This window comes from Lagopus muta, chromosome 17, assembly GCF_023343835.1.
Source record: "Lagopus muta isolate bLagMut1 chromosome 17, bLagMut1 primary, whole genome shotgun sequence".
Lineage (NCBI taxonomy): Eukaryota > Metazoa > Chordata > Aves > Galliformes > Phasianidae > Lagopus > Lagopus muta.
This window is the reverse complement of record NC_064449.1, coordinates 12,554,783-12,578,878: the sequence shown is the minus strand read 5'-3', so window position 1 is coordinate 12,578,878 and position 24,096 is coordinate 12,554,783. Positions and strand designations below refer to the sequence as shown.

General features: G+C 40.1%; 2 protein-coding genes across 4 annotated transcripts in view; one reads left to right on the top strand and one right to left on the bottom strand.

Moving 5' to 3' along the window:
* The window catches only part of PI4KA (phosphatidylinositol 4-kinase alpha), a 63,319-nt gene that overhangs the window by 13,530 nt on the left and 25,693 nt on the right, over nucleotides 1-24,096 (top strand). For 2 of the 3 annotated variants that reach the window (XM_048963665.1, XM_048963667.1), the window contains exons 15-21: nucleotides 437-532; nucleotides 977-1,160; nucleotides 1,718-1,821; nucleotides 2,131-2,299; nucleotides 6,149-6,199; nucleotides 18,019-18,127; nucleotides 18,575-18,711. In XM_048963665.1, the coding sequence (XP_048819622.1) occupies nucleotides 437-532; nucleotides 977-1,160; nucleotides 1,718-1,821; nucleotides 2,131-2,299; nucleotides 6,149-6,199; nucleotides 18,019-18,127; nucleotides 18,575-18,711 (850 nt within the window). The remainder of the gene's footprint in view (nucleotides 1-436; nucleotides 533-976; nucleotides 1,161-1,717; nucleotides 1,822-2,130; nucleotides 2,300-6,148; nucleotides 6,200-18,018; nucleotides 18,128-18,574; nucleotides 18,712-24,096) is intronic. The other variant, XM_048963666.1, reaches the window with a different exon arrangement.
* Nucleotides 8,262-16,683, bottom strand: SERPIND1 (serpin family D member 1). Its single transcript, XM_048963668.1, has 5 exons — nucleotides 16,561-16,683; nucleotides 13,827-14,691; nucleotides 9,767-10,040; nucleotides 9,177-9,321; nucleotides 8,262-8,759 (listed from the first exon to the last, which is right to left on the bottom strand). The coding sequence occupies exons 2-5, from the start codon at nucleotides 14,680-14,682 to the stop codon at nucleotides 8,568-8,570; spliced, it is 1,467 nt and encodes a 488-aa protein (XP_048819625.1). The 5' UTR covers nucleotides 14,683-14,691; nucleotides 16,561-16,683; the 3' UTR covers nucleotides 8,262-8,567.

Sequence of the window (24,096 nt, the reverse complement as noted above, 5' to 3'; positions counted from 1 at the left end):
CCTAAATTCAGAATGGTCACTTAGTTTCATTGTTTTGCTTCCCACATACCTAACTCATGCTATTCACATTTTGATGCTCAGCCAGGTTTTTGTTTCCTCTAACGACTGTTATTTTCTTCTAGACAGCTTCACAGAACTGTAGGGAAGACAAAAAGTTGGCTATCAGAGACGAGGAGTTAAGGGTGCTAAGCAAATCTAAGCTGTTCTAATTGTATCTTTTACATATTCCCATCTTTGCTGCTGCATAAAGCAGTAGTAGAAGTTCCGCCCATTTTTTAATATATCTGTAGTATTTCTATACAGTTTGTTCTTGGACTTCAGTATAGACTTCCTTATTCCTGGTGCACATGTACAATTGTACAAACTGAAATATTTGGTTTGTTTGTTGTTTTTCCTCTACCTGTTGTAGCATGCTTTCTATTCATTTTCATTCCAGGTGCTTGAAAGCTGGCTTGACTATAGATTCAGTGATTGTTGAAGCCTTTCTTGCCAGTTTGTCTAACCGCCTGTACATCTCACAAGAGAGTGATAAGTAAGCTGTTATTTATAAAACCAGTTTTTTCCTTCACTTAACCAGCCTGAAACTTATTCTAAGACATAAGTACTGGCAGCATTATTTTAGAATTAAATGTCTGAGGATAAGTGCTACAGTAGCTTGTCCTATTGCTTTGCTTGTCACATTTTCTTCCGTTCTCTATTGTTCCTAGAGCAGTTTAAAAACAGATTCTTGTGTAGTGCATTTGTACTTTCTGGTGTTTTTTGATATTTTTTTTTTAAACCTGTACGTGTATGTCTCTAATGCTAAATGTTGAGGGTAGGCAGGTGTGTAGAGGGCAACAGTAAAGTTTAATGACGCTTAAATTTAGTATACCAGTTGTTTCTTACATGGAACGTAAGCCTGCTTTGAGGGCTTATTGACTGCTGGACAACTACATGTGTGACTGCGTGGGGTTTTTTTTTGTTTATCTTATAACAGGGAAGCTCATTTGATTCCTGACCACACAATTCGTGCTCTTGGGCACATTGCAGTGGCACTGAGGGACACACCGAAAATGATGGAACCCATCCTACAGATCTTACAGCAGAAGTTCTGCCAGCCACCTTCTAACCTTGATGTACTCATCATTGACCAGCTAGGCTGCTTGGTCATCACTGGAAATGTAAGGAAAGAACTGGCCAAAAGAGTTCCGATTTATACTCCTTTTGATTTAGTTTCCTTTAGAAACTGCGTCTTCAAGAATTATTTTGAAAGGTTTTCTTAGTTTACTTTCGCATGCTTGTGCAATACTAGTCTCAGTGACATCAGAAAACAGAAGGTAAATAGTTATGTGTAAACTGCTGTGCCTATAAACAAGATTCATCCCTACAGGAAACTATGGAAGTTCAGAAAATAAATTCCATGTTTTTAGAAGTTGTTTCTAAATGTGGTCTGCATTCCCAACAGGTGCGCATCATCATTTTTCATATCAGCGATTAGCTTTTGAAGTCTTGTAAATATATACATTTAAAGCAATCAAGTGAGCATCCAAGCAGTGAGAAACATTAATGAAAACACTTCAACTGTGTGCTCTTTAGAAGCTGAAGCTATTGTTCAGGTTAGAAGTAGGTGCTTGAAGAACTTTTGTAATACTTAAAATGTACTTTACAGGGTCATTCATCATAGTGGAGAGATAATATTCAGTAAGTACTCTGAGTAGTATTTTTGTTTGTTTTATAGCAGTACATATATCAAGAGGTGTGGAATCTGTTTCAGCAAATCAGTGTTAAAGCAAGTTCAGTTGTTTACTCTGCCACAAAAGATTATAAGGATCATGGATACAGGTAAGAATTAAATGTGTGCTGGTACTGTGTAGAATATTATTTTCCCTTTCCAGAAACACAGCCCTCTGCTGTTTTTTGTCTATAGCCATATCTGTAACAAGAAAGTAATTTCTTCTTGGTAGTGACAAAAATCATAAACAACAACAGATCATTCACAGACAAAGCTGACAAATAATTTTTCATTTAAATAGTGACTGTAGTAGCTTCATTAAAAGAATTACTGGTCAGAATTACGAAGAAAGGACTGAAATTGGAGAAATCTGTATTGAGGGGTTGCTTCTTCAAAATTTCTTTTTTCTTTTTTCTCAGACACTGTTCCTTAGCAGTCATTAATGCCCTAGCTAACATTGCTGCTAACATTCAAGGCGAGCACCTTGTGGATGAACTGCTGATGAACTTGCTGGAACTGTTTGTTCAGCTTGGGCTAGAAGGAAAGAGGGCTAGTGAGAGAGCAAGTGAAAAAGGTCCAGCACTGAAAGTAAGATAATTATGTTTTGGTTTTTTTTGCAGTTGTATGCAGTAAAACCGCATTTTTACATGTGGGTTTCATGAAATTCCATATCCTAAAGCCTAAGAGTGTATTTCTGTCCTGGAATTAGGGCACAGACTGGTATGTCTTCCAAATGCCTGGCTAACCTGAATGTTGTATCTGAGATAAGGCTGTGGTAATTCCTGTTGTACAGCTTCTCTTGAGTTTGTGTTAGCCTTGGTATCACTATGTGAAGTGTTCAGTTGTCAGAGGTGGAACTTCAAAGAGAAACTGGGAATACTGATCTCTGAATATTTCTTACTTGGAGTGTCTCAAAATTTAGCAGAACTCTGCTCCTAATTTTAGCAGTGCCATAGGATCATAGAAAATCTCAGGTTGGAAGGACCTCAAGAAATCACATAGTCTAACACTTCTGCTCAAAGTAGTCATCTGTGTTATTCTGTTAGTCCTTTACTATTGTTATGACGGGTGCATCTTAAGCCTTTGAAGATCCTCCACGTCAATGCAGGCCTCTAAGTCTTAAGCATATCATGGTAACAGAGTGAGCCCTCTCTGGAGGGAAACTGGAGACCTGGTCACAAGAGATATGGAGAAAGGCCTGTCAAGGCCTTCGACGTGGTCCATCACTAAATCCTTATCTCCAAATTGGAAAGATGTGGATTTGATGGGTGGACCACCTGGTGGATAAGAAGTTATTTGAAAGGCTGCAGACAAAGGGCAGTGATCAATGGTTCTGTGTCCAGATGAAGGCTGGTAATGAGTATTGTCTCCCAGGAGTCTGTCTTGGGACCAGTGCTCTTTAACATCTTTATTAGTGATATCAGTGATGGAATTGAGTGAGGAACCCTCAGCAAGTTTGCTGATGACACCAAGCTGAGTGGTGCGGTTGACACAGTGGAAGGAAGGGGTGCCATTCAGAGGGACCTCAACAGGTTGAAAAGGTGGGCCGGGGTGAACTTAAATGAGGTTCAACACACAAAACCTTGCACTTTGCTACTAGGACTGGAGGAATCCCAGGCATCCTTACAGACTAGGAGCAGCCTTTGAGAGCAGCCCTGTGGAGAAGGACCTGGGGGTGCTGGGGGATGAAGAACTTAACGTGAGCCAGCAGTGTGCTTTTGCACCTTGGAAAGCAAATGGTATCCTGGGCTCCAACAGAAGAGGGGGGGCCAGCAGCGACAGGGAGGTGATTGTCCCCCTCTACTTGGCTCTTGTGAGGCCCTGTCTGGAGTACTGTGTCCAGGTCTGGAATCCCCAGTACAAGAAAGACAGGGAGCTGTTGGAGAGGGTCCAGAGGAGAGCCACAGAGATGATGAGAGGCTGGAGCACCTCCCCTGCGAAGACAGGCTGAGGGAGCTGGGCTTGTTCAGGCTGGAGAAAAGAAGGCTGCGGGGTGACCTCATTGCAGCCTTTCAGAACCTAAAGGGAGCCTACAAACAGGAGGGCGAATTAACTCTTTGAAAGGGTAGATAACTGCAGGACAAATTGAAGGAGGTAGGATTTAGGTCGGATGTCAGGGGGAAGCTCTTTACTATGAGAGTGGTGAGGTGATGGATCAGGCTACTTAGAGAGGTTGTTGATGTCCTGCCCATCCCTGGGGGTGTTCAAGGCCAGGTTGGATGGGGCCTTGGGCAGCCTGGTCTAGTATTAAATGGGGAGGTTGGTGGCCCTGCATGTGGCAGGAGGTGGTTGGAGCTTCATGATCCTTGAGGTCCCCTCCAACCCAGGCCGTTGTCTAATTCTATGAAAGTTGAGGTGCTCAATGACATCTTCGCCTCAGTCTTTACTGACAGAGGCTCTAGCCGTACCACCCAAGCTGCAGAAAGCACAGGTAAGAGCTAGGAGAAGGAAGTTCTGCCTGCCGTAAGTGAAGATCAGGTTCAAGGCCATCTAAAGAACCTGAAGGTGCACAAGTCCATGGGACACAATTAGATACATCCATGGGTTCTGAGGGAAGTGGTAGATGAAGTTGCCAAGCCCCTCTCCATCATACTTGAAAGGTCATAGCAGTCTGGAGTTCCTACTGATTGGAAAAGGGTAAACATAAACACCCATTTTCAAAAGGGAAAAAAGGAACACCTATGGAGCTAGAGGCCAGTCAGTTTCACCTCTGTGTCTGGCAAGATCATGGAGTGGATTGTCCTGAAGGCCCTAATAAGGCACATGGAAAATAAAGAGTAGGTGATTGGTGGTTCACCTATATGGCTTTACCAAGGTCAAGTCATGCCTGACAAACATGGTGGCCTTTTATAACGGAGTTGCCGTGTCAGTGCATAAAGGAAGGGCAACTGACATTGTCTACCTGGTTTTGTGCAAGGCTTTTGATGCTGTCCCACATGACATCCTGATTGCCAAATTGGAGAAAAATAAATTTGATGAATTGATTAAGGAATTGGCTTCATGGTCACACTCAGATTGTTACGATCAACGGCTCACTGTCCAGGTGGAAAGTGTAGAGTGGTATTCCTTGGGAACTGATGCTGGGACTGGTGCATCTTTCTGGATGACATGTACTGTGGGATTGAGTGCATTATCAGGAAGTTTGAGAATGACACCAAGCTGAGTGGTGCAGCCTACTTGCTAGAGGGAAGGAATGCCATCCAGAGGAACCTTGACAGGCTTCAGAGGTGGGCCTGTGCCAGCATCATGAAGTTCAACAAGGCCAAGTACAAGGTCCTGCATGTGGGTTGGGGCAATCCCAAGCAGATACAGGTTGGGTGGAGAATGACTTGAGAATAGTCCTGAGGAAGTAGATTTGGGTGTTTCAGTTGATGAAAGACTCAACATGAGCTGGAAATGTGTGCTTGCAGCCCAGAAGGCCAACTCTATTCTGTGTTGCATTAAGAAATGTGGCCAGCATGTCAAGGGAGGTGATTCTGCTCCTCTTCTCTGCTGCTGTCAGACCCCACCCCCTTCAGTTCTGGAGCCCCCAGCACAAGAAGGACATTGAGCTGTTGAAGCAGGTCCAGAGGAGGGTCACGAAGATGATCAGAGTGCTGGAACACTTCACCTATGAGGATGAGCTGATAGAGCTGGGGCTCTTCAGCCTGAAAAAAAAAAAAAAAAAAATGCTCTGAGGAGACCTTACAGTAGCCTTCTAGTTCCTGAAGCGGCACTGTAGGATCATGAAGGAGAGCTGGTTAGGGGCTTCTTATAAGGGTGTGCATCAACAAGATGAGGAGAAATGGCTTTAAGCTGGAAGAGGGGAGATTTAGGCTAGATATTAGGATGAAATTCTTTCTGTGAGGGTGGTGAGACACTGCAACAGGAGAGGTTGAGGATGCCTCCTTCCTGAAGGTGTTCAAGACCAGGCTGGATGAGGCACTGAACAACCCCCATATATTAGGGGGTTGGAACTAGATGAACTTAAATGTCCCTTCAAACCCAAACCGTTCTATGATTCATTCTGTGATTTAACATGGGCATTTTTCTTGTGATTGTTGGATAGCAGAAAAAAGATGATATAATGAATATTTTCCACCTTAGCTCAAGGTGTAGTATCTAATTTTGAAGTTTAGATTCTGGAAGTTTTAATTTAGTTGAGCTCTGAAAGGGGAAACATTTCCTTCAGGAGCCTGCAGGAGGAGGCTGCCCAAAGATTCTTATTGAAAAGGCTTCTGGCTCTCTGCCCAGTGTTGTGGATTTTGAAGGTGCTCTCTTGACCACCTTACACACATCCAGCTGAAAGGTTCAGGATTGTAACTGGCAGTGTATGTTTTAGTGTATGTTTTCATTTGCATAGGTGGTAGGAATGCTTGATGCTTGAAATGTCATCTAGCAAGTATTAGAAATATTTTTGTAGAGGCTTTTGATGATAATTTCCTTCTTCTTTCCCAGGCTTCCAGTAGCGCAGGGAATCTTGGTGTGCTCATTCCTGTTATTGCTGTGGTAAGTACCCAGTTGGGTAGTTGAATAATTTTTCTCATTCATATCAAGTATCAGTACCTATTGCAAAGTCAAATGGTTTGATAAACAGCTAGTGAACTAGTGTACAAGCAAGCATCCAGTATGCAGTAGTATAGCTAATAATTTAACTGTGAATTGCAAAATATCACTAAACATGAATTCAGAGGGATTTGTGGACTAAATAATACCATGTTATACTCTGTGTAACATTTGGTGTGCAGTGTAATAAACGCACTTAACTAAAGAAAGAGTGTCTAGAGAAAAAATGAAGACCAAAAGATATAAATAAATCTTAGTTTGGCCAAACCAAATCCTAGATTTGCAGAAATGTGTTTATAAATGCCTTGTATTACTATTCAGTAGCTGCTTAATTTTTGAATGAAGTAGCCAATCTTGTGTTGAGATGCATAATCTAATGGGTAGTATTTTTGACTTATCAGTTAAGCGGATGTTAGTGTCAGCACTGACTGGAGTGCAAGATCATGCCTTACATAATGGAGACAAAAAAAAAAAAGAAACATCAGTATTTGTTAAAGACTTCGTGTAAAAGTTATGGAAATAGTATTGTTTCAAATTTTTATTGATGATGGTTTTTTTTTTTTTCTGAATATCCAGTGAAAACTGCTTTTTTCTTAACTAATGTGACCTTTAAATAGAGTGAGTGCCAGAATCTGTAGTAAGAGTTAATGGTTACTTATGGTTGTTGAAGCAAATATTTGACTTTCTTGCACAATGTATGAAGAGCGTGAGTTTTGAACAGTAGCTGATTTGCCTTTGTGCTTGTCCTCTTTCCCTTGAATAATTCTGGTTACTTAGATTGTGAAGACAAAAGGGAAAAATCGGATCCTCCAGCCCATTTAATCTGATACACAGTTTATATTTGGGGTGTGAATATTTAGTATTTGTATGTAGATAAAAAAGATGAAATGTTTACATGAATTACAACAATTTGTGTAGTGAAACTTCAGTACTAAAAATTATGTTCCCAGTATTGGCTTTTCATTAAGTGCAGTGTAAGCTAGAAATAGAAACAGCTGGGTTTTCATTTTATGTTAATTTCTGCTAAAAATGACTTTGTGTATGCAGCAAATAATTGCTGACATTTGTGATTATTCATCTACCACAGTATGCAATCAGTAAGTTAGTACTGAAAAACACCTTCTAAAGAGCTGCCTTACTTCTTAAACTGTTTAAAGGGTTTATTTATGGCTTTTTTTTTTTTTTTTTTGGAGCTTTTTGTGTTTTTGTAACATGAGGGAAACTTTAAAATACAAACATACTTAGATTTACACAATATTTGATATTAGATGTAAGAAAAAAAAATCACTGGTTTGAGACACATACGTTTTAGATGTTAAGATGTGAAGGAAAGTGTATGACATGGACATGTTCAGGGACTTCAGTAGTTTGTATGTGAGGTGTAACTCTGTTCTTGATACTAGGTTGGTAGTAATATTCTACAGAGTGCAGGCAAATCTTCAGTTTTTCAGATATGAAGCAAGCTTGTTTACAGTCTTAGTGTATGACTGGAAAGGTTTTGTCTGTTGAATGAAGCATGGAGAGTGCATTTGAATTTTTAACAAACATTGTTTTTGATATAAATCACTTTTTGTAGAGAGAGTTAGGTGATACTGAGCTGAAAAAAAAGAGCATTTTGCTAGCTGCTCACAATACATAAGGTATTCTAAGGAATTATCTGCTTGCCCTAATTCTGAAATTGTTTATATGGGTGGAGATTAGAGAACTGTGTTGAAACCAACAAAGTCAGACTGGGGGAAGGTAGTGGATCCGTTAGGATTTCATTCCACCAGGACATTTTTGTTCTGCTGATCAGTAAAGCTCATGATTGATGGCATGGTCTGCTGAATGTTAAATAGAGCAAGCAAAAGCAAGAATGCTGGCCACCTACTGTTATTAGAGTATGTAAAAGTATCCAGGAGAGACGTAGCTTTCTAATGCCAGTCAGGTACTTAGGATTTTCTTTTTCCTATTTATTATGAATAGGTTCCCCAGCAATAAAACTTTAAGATCTGAACTTCAAGAATCCAGATAGTCTTCATATTTTATTGATTACATTTTATAAAGTGAAGTAAATAAAACACAAAGTTACTTTGAGATATTTCTTAATATACTTGTATTGATACCTCACACTGCAGACAAATCATCTACTATTGAGTCCATTCACGTAGAACTATTAATAGATGCTATATATATAATATATTTTTTTTTATACCGGGGCTTTTGTATTAACTAATATGATAAGAAAATTGCCTTTTGTGATACTTCTATGATATATTAATGCGTAATTATACAGCCTGTGTATGAAAGCGTTTTGGTGTTGCTCTGTGCTCTATGGTTTGGCAGGGTTGACAACTCTACCCAAGAACAGAAGGCAACTGGTACGGTGTTCATAGATCAAAAACAAAAAGGGGCGGTCGACAATAAAGCGAATCTGAGTAGAAAGAGGCATGAATCCGACGTTGGTTATTGCTCCAGCTTCTGTGCCTTCTTCATTCACAGTAATTGTGCCTTGATGATTGAACTGTGAAAAATAAAATAAAAAAGGAGGGTCTCAGTATACACAAATGATGGGCTCAAGGCCTTCCCCCCAGCAAAGCTGTGTCCTGCATGTGGCTGCCTTGTGATGCTTCTGCTGGTAGATCCTGTGGGGCAGCAATCATTTGGGCTTGGCTTCTGAGTAGCTCTGTTACTGACTGACTGATCAACCACAATACTTCTAGTAGATTTGACATCTAATTGAACATATTTCTTTTAAAAGGAAAAAAAAAAAAAAAAAGAGGATGTGTAGAGAAACCCACAACCCCCCCCCATCTTCCAAGAAAGACTATGTAAAACAATATTTTGGATGCTTAAACTGTGAATTATTACTATAGTGCTTTGTTTTCAGATTATATTGCTTAATCAGAAAGGAGATGAAGAGAAGGAGAGTTATAAATACTCTGTCAATGGAGACTTTCTCTTTTGATACACCACAGTAGTTGCCTTTTTCACTGAACAGTTCTTCTATTCCCATGGATCTTAGAAAACCAATCAAGTTGTAGTTCTTCTCCAGCTTAAATTTAGGCAGAATTACTTCTCTGGTTCTAGTAGAAAGAAAATGCAAAAAAATTGTTGAAGATGTGAATTTGCATAATTTCTTTGCTATGCATTTGTTTTAAAATTAAGGTGCAAATAACACAAGAACTCGTACCGCGCTTTTGCTTTTACAAATCAGGCATTATTAATTTTGAGCTATGTTCTTTATAATTAATTAACATACTGTTAGTTTGACATAATACAATGCTTTGCTTTGGTTGTGTGTAGTATGTAGGGTCTGGGCATTTTAATGAGTGATTGGGTATGCTTGTAAGGAACTGTGAAATTTTCTGGGGTTCTAAGCTGGCGATTTGTAGCTTCTGTATAGATTGTATTAAGCTTAAAGCATTCAGCTTAAGTCAAAATGTTATGTTCTAGGCTGCCTACTTTTCCTTGCCAATATGACCAGGAAAGTATTTAAGACTTTAACGAAACGTATTTTTCAGCCGATACCTGTTTGTCATACTCTTCTGCCATTTTTCCACCACCTGAGGGGTTATTTGCTTTTCTAGTGCTTTCATGCCAGAGAGCTTGTGTGGAAGTACAATCAGCATACTGATGTTCCCCACAAATGGGAGCTGGATCACTCCACAGTCCAGATCAGGGTCTGCAGCAGCTAGGAAGTTCCCTTTAGTCTGCATCATAGGAACTTTTATTGTTTGCTTTTCATTCAGTCGAAAACTTCTCTTGGTTGTCATTTCCACTGGAAACTTATTCTCCCACGTTCCTGGTAATGCAGAAGACAAATAAATAACAAAAAAAAGCAAATATACTTATTTAGAAAAATATTTCCAGAGTAACAGTATACATTATACTTTCATGTGAATTAGAACTTGCTGTAGGTGAATGTTAATTTTAATTAAGCCAGAATCAGGACACAAGTTTTAAAGCAACTTTTAATATTTGTCTTCATTTCCTGCTTAATATTTGTCTGATCTTAATTATCTGAATTACAGAAGTAAAACACAAATTTGGTATGTGAAATGGCTTCATGTGCTCTTTTTTTTCCATAAGGAATCTAGAAATTAAAAAATATATATGTAAACCACTTGACAGGGCTTTCACCTAACAGTACGGTTGTATTTTTTTTGAGATCTGATATTTGAATCCAGTATGAAGTAGACTGCATCAGGCATGTTATTGATGCATCAAGCTATGTAATAGCTGTTCTCATTTTGCATAATAGTTCAAGGATATTATGCTGAAGGCACGATCTTGATTTAATCAGTCCAAGTCAATGAGTGTACCATCTTAAGACATTCTGGACGGTTTGGGTGTTTACTAGTTAATTGTATGATCCATTTTGATTCGATTTCAACATGCTTGTTGGTCGTCTAATTTATTCCCGAAGAATGCAATTCAACACATTTTGCAGTTGAGAAAACATGATTCAAACCCTGATGGTGAAGCTGTGTAAAGATTTATTTGGTATCCAAAGTATTTATTGATTGTGCTTAAAAAGAAAAGAAAAACAAAGGAACAAAACCAACCAGACACACAAACAAAAAAAAGCCAGCAGTTTTTTAAGCGGTACTACTTTATTCTCTTTAGAGCTGTAGCTCTGTGAAAAACATTCTTAATAGGCAGACAAAGCTAGAATTTTTTAGTGGAGATAGGGCTACTGGTACTTCCTGTTGAAGTTTTAGATTTTAGGTTGTCATTTGCAAGCAAGTATATGGGGAGCATGACTGCAAATGTGTGGATAGACTACAAACTTTATGTTTACTTCGAAACGTTAGATTAATGATTCTGAGCCCCTTAATTTGACTTTTAAATTGACTGTGTGGTAACAAAAAGCCTTGACTTCCATTCTGATGTTTTCTTGATGTATTAGGAGCAGTCAAAGTGATCATCAGACTGTAGTTATTCTGAAGGGATATATAAAATGGATTATGCTATTCCCAAGCAAATTGCCTCAGCTGTCAGGTGGAAGCACCATCTGGATTTCTTCAAGGAGCAGAATTCACAGGCATGGGACTCAAGCTAGGTAATGACTCCAAGCCATTGTGGGCTGTGGGAGCTTCAGCAGCTCTGTCTCTTAAGGGGTAAGAGCAGTCTATCAGCTCTTCTTAGTAAAAGAGGGGAGCTGAAAACTTCCTCTTGGATTCACATTGGCAAGTGCATTTGTCTTGGTATAAAGTACTGTTTCTCCAGTAGGAAGCATGTGGTCTGGGTTTAGCAGAAACCAGTTGGCACCGTGCTGACTTTCTTGACTGTTTAAAGTCTTCCCAGGATGATATTTTGGGTTCCATCTAGGTGGTAGAGTCAATCAGTTGTCTTCAGTGGTAAGCTTTTGTCTTGTATGCATGACTAGAGTATCAGAGAAGCAATTTTGAACCTGTTAAATTTTTCAGTCATCAGAAGCTGCTGTGGTCTACCGTGGCTAAAATAACTGACTTATTTTTGGTAGGTGGAATGGAGAATAGGTCTCAGATGTATGCTGGATACCTACTCAAGATAAAACTTTATAACCAAGACTGAATAGCTTCCAGTTAATTGTTGATGGATTTTGCGTAGGAGAAACTTAAGACTTTTTGATATCTGGAGCCATACTGTTGCTCAATGACTCTTGTACTGAGCCTCTCTGCGTACATGAGAGTACTCAAAGGTTTCTTGGCTTTGAAGGCTAAACACAGCTTGTCTGCAGTGATACAAATAGTGTAAATGTTGTAATTCGAAAGATGTGGACAAACGTCGTATTTTTAAATGAACTATTAAAGACACTGGGTACACAAGGAGCAGAACCTGCTTCTGAAAAGTTATTTCACTTGATATGGAATTACCAGGAGACTGTACCAGGAGACAGTTACTGTAAGATAAAGGAATGACGCATCTCGATATGGAATTGATTGGTTTTGGTTTTATGAGTTAGAAATTTACTATCTTCAGCAGCAGGTACAGTGGTAATTCAAACTAACAGGACTGGGAAAGGAAAGAAAAAAAAAAACAAAAAAACAGGAGTCTTTTTGATATTGATGGCTCAGGAGTTCCAGTGTTAAAGCTATTTAACTTCTGTTGGTGTCTTTGTTTTTTTGAGATAGTGCAAGGACTTAATGATTTCAGAGTACATATTTTAAAACAGAAGATATTTTAAATGTGACCACGTCATGAAAAATAATGCATCTGTTTCACATTGTATAATCCTTTTTTTTTTTTTTTTCTGTGTAGTCTAATGGATAGTAAATCAACACCTTTGTTATGGCAAGACATTACTGTTAGATATGTATTTAAGGATACAAATATTTTTATTTTGGATGGTACTTTGAAGGTACTTTGAAATAGGGAATTATTTGGATCTTATGCTTACTGAGAGCTCCAGATCTTTTAAAGAGAAAAGCAACATAATTCAAGGAAATAATTCCTTATAAACAAATGAAAAAGATACATTGTGTAAAGCTGGAGGAACGCTGTTGGAAAATCAAATGCTAAGAATGCAGAGCGAAGAGAGACCTTGAGTATGTGTTTTCAGGAAGCAGGGACATAATGAGAAAAGGAAACTCCTTTATAGAAAGCAGTGTGTTGTACTCAAACTTTGCTATCTGTGGTATTTGCTATTTGTGGTAATCTCTCTTTCCCTCCTGATGTGTTACTTTGCTTTTATGTGATTTCATCTTACACAGTAACGGGTTTTGACGTTTTCCTCAGTTCCTCTTTGCTTGCACCTCCTGCCTTTTTTTTTTTTTTTTTTTTGCTTGTTTAATATTGTTTTGTTTTGTTTTTTTAACTAGAAAAAAAGTAAACATAGTCAACTTTCAACCTTAGGCAAATAGCCAAAGTTGAAAATCTTACTAGGGACTCTAAACTGAAGAGTAAAGAAATTGAAAATAAGAGTTAATATTAAGAGAATATTGTGTGTATATATATTTATTTCTGATTGTTCAGTCTATAGTGAAGCATATAGGAGCTCATAGCAGCAGACAGGCCACGCTGAATTTCTGAAACACTCCAAGTAGTGAATGTCTTTTTTAATTTTAGAAGAATATTTTGATTATTGTTTTTAGCTCTCTGGATAGATTCATTGACAAGGATCACACTCTGATCACATAAACATGTACTTTAAGCTAGAAGGTGTTTATAGTCATTCCTTTGAATCCATAGTACTTAAGGAATGTTAAACGTTTTAACTGGAATCAACCTCTGCAATTTTAGTGAAGTCGATAACCTGAAATGGGAATGAATCTGTCTAGTAACTTGCATGTAAGTACTTCCTCACCACCCAAGATTCATGCTTTTCATACAGAGTCCATGCTTTCTGAGGCTATTCTGCATTCATGTGTTGTTTTTTTTTAGTCTTGCTTTTGGACTATAAGCATTTGTCTATAACATGTTCGTGTTGTTCTACTACAGTACGCATTGATTTCAAGGCGTAACTAGAACATCGATGTGCTACGAAGACATGCAAGCTAAGGGGTTAATAATAGCGAGTGTTCTTGATGAGAGAATCAGTTTCAGAATCAGAATTTGTCTATTTTGAGCTACAGAATCTATTCAAGTTTAGTCTGGGATTACTTACCTTTGAAGTAAAGGCAGTTAAGAATCATCATAAGCGTTGTGGGGTTTACATTCACAAGAGCTTCCTTTATTAATCCTTTGGTCAACTTCAAGATGCGTTCGTTGGTTTTGGTTATGAAGTTAGGATCTGAAAAATCAGCTGGTTGGGCATCAGCGAAGTAGTATGTTTTCATATTGTTTCTGAAATCATTCAGAATGGAAAAGTCCTTACGAATATAAAGATCGTTGACAGACCTCAGAGTATAACCAAAATTGCGCCTGAAAAGCCGGTGAGTGAGTTTCCGAAAGAGGTTATGGACTGTCATGAGCTCATATTTGGTGCTGGCATTAATGAAGTCTTCAAAACCGAGAACAGATAATACTTCCTGCTGAGTTTGACCCTTCAGACCCAGGGAAATCATAGCCATTGCAGTGGAAATACCAACAGGAGCCATGAGAATATTGTCTGAGGAGTTGGCTTTGTCTGCTACACTCCGATAAAGGTTGAAGCCAAAGTTCGCATTGAGGATATTAAGACGCTGGATTCTGGTTTTGCCTTGGAAAAGTTCCAGAATATTTCCTTGCTGAATTTCAGAAACTATGTGTGGAGCAGCATCAATAACGTCACTGTAGTCGTCTTCACCCAATATCTTGTCAAGATCTAGATAGTCCTCTTCCTCCTCCTCTTCAGGAATCAAGTCATTGGTGATTGTGTTTTCTCTGTGGAACTCCAGTGGTAGGTCTGGCATATCATAGGTTCCATTTTCATGTGTATGTGCATCTTTGAGGCTTTCAAAATGGTCACCAAAGTCCTTGATTCCACAAAATGCGGAGGTTATGATGACAGCCAAAGCAAACAAATGAAATAGGAACTTCATTCTGAAAACCTGGAAGACAACAAAGTTGAAAGAAAGAGGGTAATTGAATTTTAATTGTGTGTTCCAGAATTTTAGGTCTTCAATAGATTCTGTCAGGCCACAAAGTCTGTAGTTGCTTTATTCAACAGTATTTATCTGTCTTAGGTAGATAGATAAATCTGTTTTACTGGCAATCATTTTTGCTTACATAATGTCTCCATCCTGCTAGATAATTTGTTGAACTCCTCCTGCTTAAGTAATAGTTATTGACATATCTCAGTGATAACAAATTCATTGCCTGAAATACACTGATCTATTTATGTGTAAAATACAATTGCTTAAAGTTTACTAACTTCATTACTAAAAATATGAGTTGAAGAGAAGTTGAATGATCTGAGGTTGGTAGGAGGAGGGACTGGGGTCCACTGAAGGAGTTCACCGAAAGACGTTTATCTGCACTGCATGCTGTTAGTGGGGCTGCAGTGTGTAAAATGCTTAAATGTTCATGCTGGCCTGTTTGTTGCCTTGTGTGTTACGCCATGGGCGTGCTCACTTTTTACAACTGTGGTACAACTATCTGCCTCTCCTGTTTGGATTCTTGATTCTGTTTCTTATTTAGTTGTATTTAGTTTCAATTTACTTTTATGTAGCACTGCACAGTATGTAGTGTTGTCTATTTTCTTCATGATGTGAAGTTCTATAAGTTCCTGTTTGCAACCGTTCTTCCGGTCTTAGTGTTATCTTGATGATAGATTTCTCAGTTCGCTTAGTGTATCTATGAATATATTTAAGCAGAACCTGTTTGTTTTTTTTTTTCTCCAAAAAGGAGTTTCATCTCTTGTTTGTCTCTTAAGCAGAGCACTGCTGCTTTTCTTTTCTTTTTTTTTTTTTTTTTTGGGGGGGGGGGGGTGTGTCATGACTTCAAAATCAAGAGCTAATTCTAGATACGTAATTTGAAGTTAATCCATCAACCTTACTCATTTGACAAGAAGTAGGTCTGAGAGACTTTTCACCATAATTCTGACTTGCGGTAGTTACAGTGATCTTAAAAAGGTATGAAAAAGTTTAATTTCTTCTTGCAGTAGTCAAAGACCAATACATGAACATTTGATAATTGTGTCAGGTGACACTGTAAAATGGGTGTCTGAATGCCAAAGTCTTGATTTTTTTTTTTTATTTTTTTTTTTTACAATGATTGTTTAGAAAGTTATTTGGTGACTTTATAAAATCAGTTTCACTTCATAGCACTTGCTTTGAGTAAAGGAAAATAATCACACAGATTTATAATGTAGGAAAAAAAGTTGAATATGACGAGAGTAAAGTTTTACTAAGAGGTTGATTTAAAATGTTTTGCAAATTAGCAAATAGACCAAGGAGCTGTAGAAGTAAAAGACATAGGTGCACAAGTTTGTAAACCATTGCTTGCAGCACTTTTCAGGCTCGTAACAGGACTGAAGTTACTAAGCTAAGATTTAATTTTTTTGAACTCTCCCCTGAAAGTAATTAGTTTAAAATCTTAAAACAGGATGATTAACCAATATAGAAAATGAATTGTTCTTACAACGATGAAGGATCACTAGAAGATTTACATTGTGATTAAAGAACTTGATAAAATCATAAATTCATCTTTCTTTTTTATTTCCCCCACCCCCAGAAGAGAAAAAAATTATTTTTTTTTCTCTCTAGGCTGACATTCTTTGTCCGGTAACTACTGAAAAATATTTTCTGCTTTTGCCGTATAAGAGTTTGCTGTCAGCAGTTCCCAACTTTATATTCTCATCTTCACTAACATTTAATCAGTGCTCACCTCCACCTATACAGAGCATTCCTCTACTCTGCAATATACGTGCATTTGATTCAGATCTACGTAAAATAACAGAGGATGTGAATGAGGCTTACCTTTAAGTCACAGTGTGGAAAAGATGTGTTGAGCAGCTCAAGTGAGGGGAATGGCAAGTTTTAAATCTGAACTTTGGTGCTAGTTTTCTGTATATCTCCCAAAGTAAACATTTTCTAAATCAAACACTGCTAGACTTACTTCGTCAGCCAAAATCCCTCCCTTGCCTAGTGATCTCTGCTGGATTGCTTTGTTTGTTGTTTGTTGAACTACTTTTATGGCTTTGCAGGCTCATGTTTGAGGAAAATCTTTGAGCAAAAATTGGTGTGTATGTTGTTTCACAGTCAAGCATGCACGTAAACTTGGCAGTTTAAGACTAGTAGAAACCATGTCACTGCTGTTTTGTGCTAAGATGAGGTTATGTTATTAGTTGAACGTCACCTCAAATGTGGTTGAAGCTACTGGATCTGTGAGGCTACTTCTGCACCAGAGGCACAGTGATAGACATTTGCTGTCAACTCAGCAGTGCTGTTCACCAGCTAGGACTCAGGTTAATTTTACTGCAGTATAGGAATTTTCCGTTATTTGTTTTAATGGCAGACTGCCTTATGATCTATAAATATGTCCCGAGTTAGCTTTATGTAAGGTTTTACTGAAGTCCTGTCTGTTTTCATACCACAACAGAATTATTTTACATTTAAGAAAAAGATCTCTTCAGGATAGATTAAATACAATTCTGAAAATGAAGACTACAGTAATAATATCTGGTCATATTAGTAAAGTTCACAGTTTAGTGAAGATTTCCTTTCATTTTTTTAAACGTTTTCTGTGCTGCTAACAATTTTAGGGTAAAAGACTGTCAGGTTTCGATGTGAATTTGTAAGAATTCCACATCATTTTGTTGTTTGAGAGTATAAACTGCTCCATTGTCTGTGAAAAGGCTATCAGACAGCTTGAATAGATGTGTTAAAAATGGTGTTCCTTTACTTGCTTATTTAGATAGTAAATTCTCCAGGACTGATGTCATTATGTGTGTGGGCGAAAACAATAAAAGATTCCCAGCTGGAGCCTCAGTGTATTTCCACAAATCCAATAAACAATGGCAACCAGAAGTATGCTTGACTAATATTTTGATTTTGAGTTCCTCTGTGCTAAAACAAAGCTTAAAGGTGCTGTCTTGAGCTCACGGTTTGAAAGACCGTGTGGTCTCTTCCTCTCTACAGTTGATGCATACTAATATAAGGTATTCTTTTTGGATTACTGTATCAGTATGATGGTATTCCTGTGTGAAACCACAGAAATTTAGTTTCAGCATTTTGAATTTGTGCTATTCTAAAAAAAAAAAAAAAAAATAGTTTTCTTCAGTATAATGTTAGTAATATTATATTAGTTTCTTTGGGTGACAAAAAATATTCCCTTTGTAAATCATAGTAAATGGAAGTACAGAAGTTGATTTCTTCATATGGAATTAGGTTGCTGTAATTGCCACCATTTCCTGATTTTATTTTGTTCTCTGTTAGCTCACTCGACGCTTGCCACCCATCAAGGAAGCCAAGCCCAGATTGCAAAAGCTGTTCCGTGACTTCTGGTTGTATTCAGTGCTCATGGGATTTGCTGTGGAAGGATCAGGTAATGTAAATTTGAAGAGAAAAACATTGCTGCTTGTATTTAAACTTCTGATAAGCAGATGAAAACTGTTCTGTTTAGCTGTGAGATTCAACACAGTACAACTTATCCTTGAACCTGACTTTTTTTTTTTTTTTTAAGCTAATACAGCAATTATCTGTAACTTAAGTATTAATGTTGACCACCAAGTTCCTGAAGTGGAAAATGGGGTATGGTATGTATGGGGTACAAAGGGAAAAGAAGTAGAAACTTACTATGCCTTTCGAAGTTTCACTTGGAATCACTTAAATGTGTGTGTTATACTTGGAAACATGAACCACTGTGTTTGTGTTGAAGAGCATAAAAAAAAATGATTCGAGGAATAGCGTAGAGCTTGGTAATGCTGATTAACCTAGGGAGTATTAATTCTGTTTTTCTCCCTTGTTCCACATTTCATTTTTTGTGTTTCAGGTCTCTGGCCAGAGGAATGGTATGAGGGTGTATGTGAAATTGCCACCAAGTCTCCATTACTCACATTTCCTAGCAAAGAACCACTCAGATCTGTTCTTCAGTACAATTCTGCCATGAAGAATGATACTGTGACTTCTGTAAGTATTGGTTTCTTCTATTGCATTTATATTGATTTATTAACCAAGAATTACTGTATATTTCAAAGGCGGAGTATGCATTTAACCTGCCTCCTCTTAGCAAAAATGCCTTGTTTAAACAGCTCTTTTGACAGCAGTATATAGAAATGTTTTAGATTCTTTTACTGTGTGTTAATATATTTTTTTAGGCTGGCAGCTATACTATTTTCATTAGCTGTAGAAATCAAGTCTTTGCGGAGACGGAAGCCTTTTAGTAGTTAGTTTCACCCATTCTGTATCAGATGGAGACAACACTTGAACTGTAGGGAGAAAACAAAAAGAAACAGCTTTGGAAGAAAACAACACATTCATTTTTTTCTCCTTGTTCAAAGAAATGTATTTTAGTTGAACTTTCTTTTATTCTCTGGCGTGGTACTAGTATACTCTCTCTAGTGTTTTTAGGGTATATGTTTATGTTAGGGCCATTTATGGTAGCAGTGTGTGACGAATTGATTTGCAGCAGCATATAAGAAGTCTCTGGCTCCCGAACAATACAGAAGTCTGCATGTGCATATATACCTAATTCTGTAACATCAAAGCAGTGGTTCCATGAAGTTTCAGAAGCTGAACAATATCAGTATTGATCAAAATTACATTACGTTAATTAGAGGAATTGTATTTCTTCATGGTCTAATTGCATGGGAACTAGTAGTGTATAACCAAGATGTTATAATTGCAATATGTATAACCAAGATGTTATAATTGCAATATAATCAAAAGAGTAAGGCACAGCAAACAGAGATCAAAAAAGAGAATAAGTAGAAGAGCTTACCCTTGGGTTGAGCTCACTAGAAGATATCAAAGAGGAGGATCTCCAGAAGAGATCCTTCCCCTCTGGTAGCCAGCTCTTAAATAGGTCCAGGAGGGGTGGAGCCTGGCTCCACCCCTTCCGGCAGCACAGGTGAATTGCCTTCACCTGTGCTCCTCTGGCTGACTCATGGCTCACCTCAGGTGATCAATCAGAGGTTCAGGCCGTGACTCAGCAGTTCCCATACACTCCACCCCTTCACGGCGTGAACCAATGATCAGGTTAACAAAAGGGTAAGCTTTCCCTAATACAGAGATCCGGTATATCGCGACGCTTATACAATTTTATCGCGACGTATGTTGGTACAGTTCAAGACAAGTGATGATTAGTGGATGTCCATACTCTTCTATGGGCCAGTGCTCGATGATGTGCCTGGAGGCATGAGGTCCTGAGGTGCAAGTCCATTCTATGTTCCATCAGTCCCATGCAGACCATCACCGGGTGTTGTACGTGATCTGACAGCAACACTGGAACGCTTGATGGCATTTTGTTCCTTCCGGTGGTCCTGAAGGCTCACAGACTCACGGGGAGTAATACAGATGTTTTACAGGTACCAGGAGGGGAAGGTCTGCTCTCCAGGGCAAGATACAGGCCGTATTTCTGTCTTGGGTCAACACTTCCGCTTGTACTGGGGCACGTCCTGGCCGCCTGTACCACACCTTTTTGCCGGATATCTGCGGCTGCATAACGATATCAGGCACCAAAGGAGGTGTCCTGATCTGCCATAGGGACATGATGGGGGTCCCTTTAGCAATAAAGATCGGAGTGTTGACCATAATATCAGTAGGCCATGTACCTATTACTGGAGGGACTACTGAGCCTCCCACCTCCAATAGTCTCCCCCAAGGTGCAAGTAGGCCACACCACTTGGGTCCTACCTGCACCTTCCAGGGCCATTTTATTTTATGGGTACCTGGCTCTAAGTTTTCAGGGGCAGGGAGCAGAAGATTATTTTCATTACCAATTTGGGGTCTTACCTGATGATCAGTGCCCGTAATTTGGATCCTAAGCGGGGTGGCCCATGTCGTCTGCAACATTCTCAGGGCACTGGGTCTGCCATCTCGAGGTCTTTCATTCAGGTCCCGCAGGGTTTCATACAGTCTTTTTGTCCACCCCTGCAAGGACTGGGAGTCTGTCTTCAGGGCAGCCTTAAGAATACCATTATAACGTTCGATGAGGCCTGCCCCTGTTGGATTATATGGCAGGTGGAATCGCCATTCGATGTTATTTTCTTCTGCCCAGCGCTGTATCGTTGTACCAGTAAAATGAGTCCCTTGGTCGCTCTCGATGACTTGAGGTGTCCCGTAGGCAGACATCAGTTTAGTGAGTGCCTTGATGGTATATGCCTGGTTTGCTTTCGGTACTGGATAGGCCTGCAGTAGCCCACTTGCAGTGTCGACACAGGTCAGGGCATATCTTGCCCCTTCGGAACGAGGAAGGGGCCCGATGTAATCGACCTGCCATCGCTGGAGAGGATTGTGTCCCCTAGCAAGATGGGCTGTTGTTTCGGGCAACGATCTCGGTCTCATCTTGGAGCAAGCGTCGCAATCCTGGCATGCCTGGACGATATCAGATAGTTGTATGGGCAGTCCCCATGCTTTAGCAGCTGCCCACATTGTCTTTTGTCCAGCATGCCGTAGCTTCTGATGTAGCCAGCGGGCGATGTTCTCAGATGGTGAATTCTCAATCCATCGAACTCGGGCCAATGTGTCGGCTTCATCGTTTCCCGGTGACTGTAGGGGCTGATGACCAGAAACATGGTAGACACGTACAGTCCTGTGTTTGACCGTATTCCATATATCTAACCACATGTCTTTGCCCCAGATCGGTCGGGCGTGGATAGTCCATTCCTGGGTGGCCCACTGTGCAATCCAGAGAGTGAGCCCCCGGTACACAGCCCAACTATCTGTGCAGATGTTCAGGATACCATCACCGGGTTCCTTGGTTATAACCATCCACACGGCTCGCAGTTCTGCCCATTGGCTGCTCTGACCATCCCCCTCATCGAACCAGATTGTCTCGGTGGAAGGATGGTATGCTATTGCTCTCCACTTGCTCGGGTTGCCCTTGCTGGACCCATCTGTGTACCAGGCATCTTCAGGGATAGGATATTTTCCCTCGTGAACGGGACTCTTCTCTGGTGGAGCGACCAGTATTTCTTTTGGTGCATCACTGTGATATGTAACTGGGCCTAGGATCTTCTGAAGTTCTTCTTTCAAGGGGGATGAAGACAGACTGCTCCTTTGGCTGAGATAGGCGACCCATCGTGCCACTGTTTGTGCTTGGGCCACCCCTGTCTTAGGAAGGTGGGTCAGATCCTTCACCCACCCCTGAATTGGCAGAGTGGTCTTGACTATAACTGCAGCTGTCTGAGTTATTGGCTCTACTGCCTGTAATGCTGAATAGGCAGCCAATAACTGTTTTTCAATCATACTGTATCTTTCTTCTGCTCCGTGCCAAACCTGAGACCAGAAACCAATGGGGGTCCGAACAGAACTCTGGCGCTGCCACAGGCCCCAACCGAAGCCGTCTTGAGTAACATGAACGTCCAACTCGGCTGGGAGGGTAGGATCGAATATACCCAATGCCTGAGCTTGTTTAACTGCCAGTTTTGCTTGTTGGAAAGCATCCTGTTCGGCTTTCCCCCAGTCCCATAGCTGCCCCTTTTTTGTGAGTCTGTATAATGGCCTTAGCAGCTGCGCTAGGTGAGGTATAAAGGAACGCCAATAACCCAATATACCTAGAAACTCTTGCAGCTGCTTTGATGTTGTAGGGACTGGAAATGCCTGAACCTTATCTATAACAGCACTGGGTAGCACTTTGGTCTTTCCTGACCAAACCACCCCCAGGAATTTTACGGACAGGCCTGGACCTTGCACCTTTTGGGGATTTACAGCCCATCCCCTTTGTTGCAAATAGGCAGTTAATGAATCAGCTGCCTGTCCTACTACCTCCAGTGAGTCGGATGTCAACAGGAGATCATCAATATAATGATATAGGTTAACATCATCAGGTTTTCTCCAGTCAGCCAGGTCACGCGCCACTAGATTATGACAATACGTTGGTGAATGCACGTACCCCTGTGGCAGGACCTGAAAGGTCCACTGCCTGCCTCCCCACGTAAACGCAAACTGATCTTGCGATTCCTCAGCAATTGGGATACTGAAGAATGCATTTGCTAGATCTAGGACACAATGATAGGTTTTTATCTCCCTACTCAATGTGTCCATTAGGGAAGCAATATTGGGTACGGCCGCATGAATAGGCGGCGTGACCTTATTTAATTCTCTGTAATCTACTGTCATCCTCCATGTGCCATCCGACTTTCGCACTGGCCATATGGGGGAGTTATACGGGCTGTGTGCAGGTCTTATAATGCCCACTTTTTCTAATTCCTGCACCGTTCTCGATATTTCATCTTGCCCACCCGGGAGTCTATACTGTCTAACATTAGTAATCCGGCGCGGTTTTGGCAGGCAAACAGGCTCATGTTTCGCATGGCCTCTTAATATTGCCTGCACCGCCCGGATACTGATACATCTTTGTCGAAGTCTGAACTCTCCCACAGTTGTTTGGAGAGCCAGACCCCATAGAATGTCTATGCCCAGGATGTATTCTTGGACTGGGGCAATAGACACCTTGTACTCCCGGGGTGGGAGACGCCCAACCCCCAATTTTAACCATGTTTGGGTGACAGGAATAGTCTGTCCCCCAAAACCACCAATCATCACTCTGTCGCCATGAAATTTTCCTGGATCTCCATAGATAATTGATGTTTCTGCTCCAGTATCCACTAATGCCATAACTCTCTGAATATTTTTTCGGGACCAATAAATTGTTAATTCTACATAGGGCCTCCGGTCCCGTCTGGAGGCCCTACGGGGACTAACACCCCTTGTCACTGCATGAATTGTGCTAGGGCCAGTTCTTTTGCTTCTGATGGCTCAGGCATTGTGGCCCGAGACACCTGAGGTGGCTTCTTTTTCCTGTTTGGAACAATAAAATCTTCTAGGTTCCATGTTGTTGTTGGAACCCTTTCTATAGCTCTTACCCTGGATTTCTTAGGGTAGCTCTGGAATTTTTGATTGTCCTTTAGTTGTCTCCAGAGCTGGAGAAGGACGTGATTGGGCTGGCGGTCGATCTTAGCAAATTGGACCCCAGCCCGAATTAAATCATTAAACATTTGTTTTCGGGATACCCTTATGGGTCCCGATCGAGGAGCTCGAGTAGCCGGCATTCTGGTTTTATTTACCGGCAGGACCTCTGCTTCCTCCAAAAACCGAATATTGCGCCTAGTCCGCAGGCGTTCTGTTTCTCCCAAATCGGCAACTAACTGGGCAACCTGCTGGACTACGGCTTCTGATGCTACAAGGGGATTTAATATTGAAACTAAGGTACCGTACAGATGGGAGGGAGCTTGTTGTAGAATTAAATCTCTCATCCCTGCTGAAAATTTAACCATATCAGGGCCATCAAATGTATCTTCATAGATGGCCTCTCTTACACCCAGTTCACGGATATAGTTCTGAAGGTCCTCC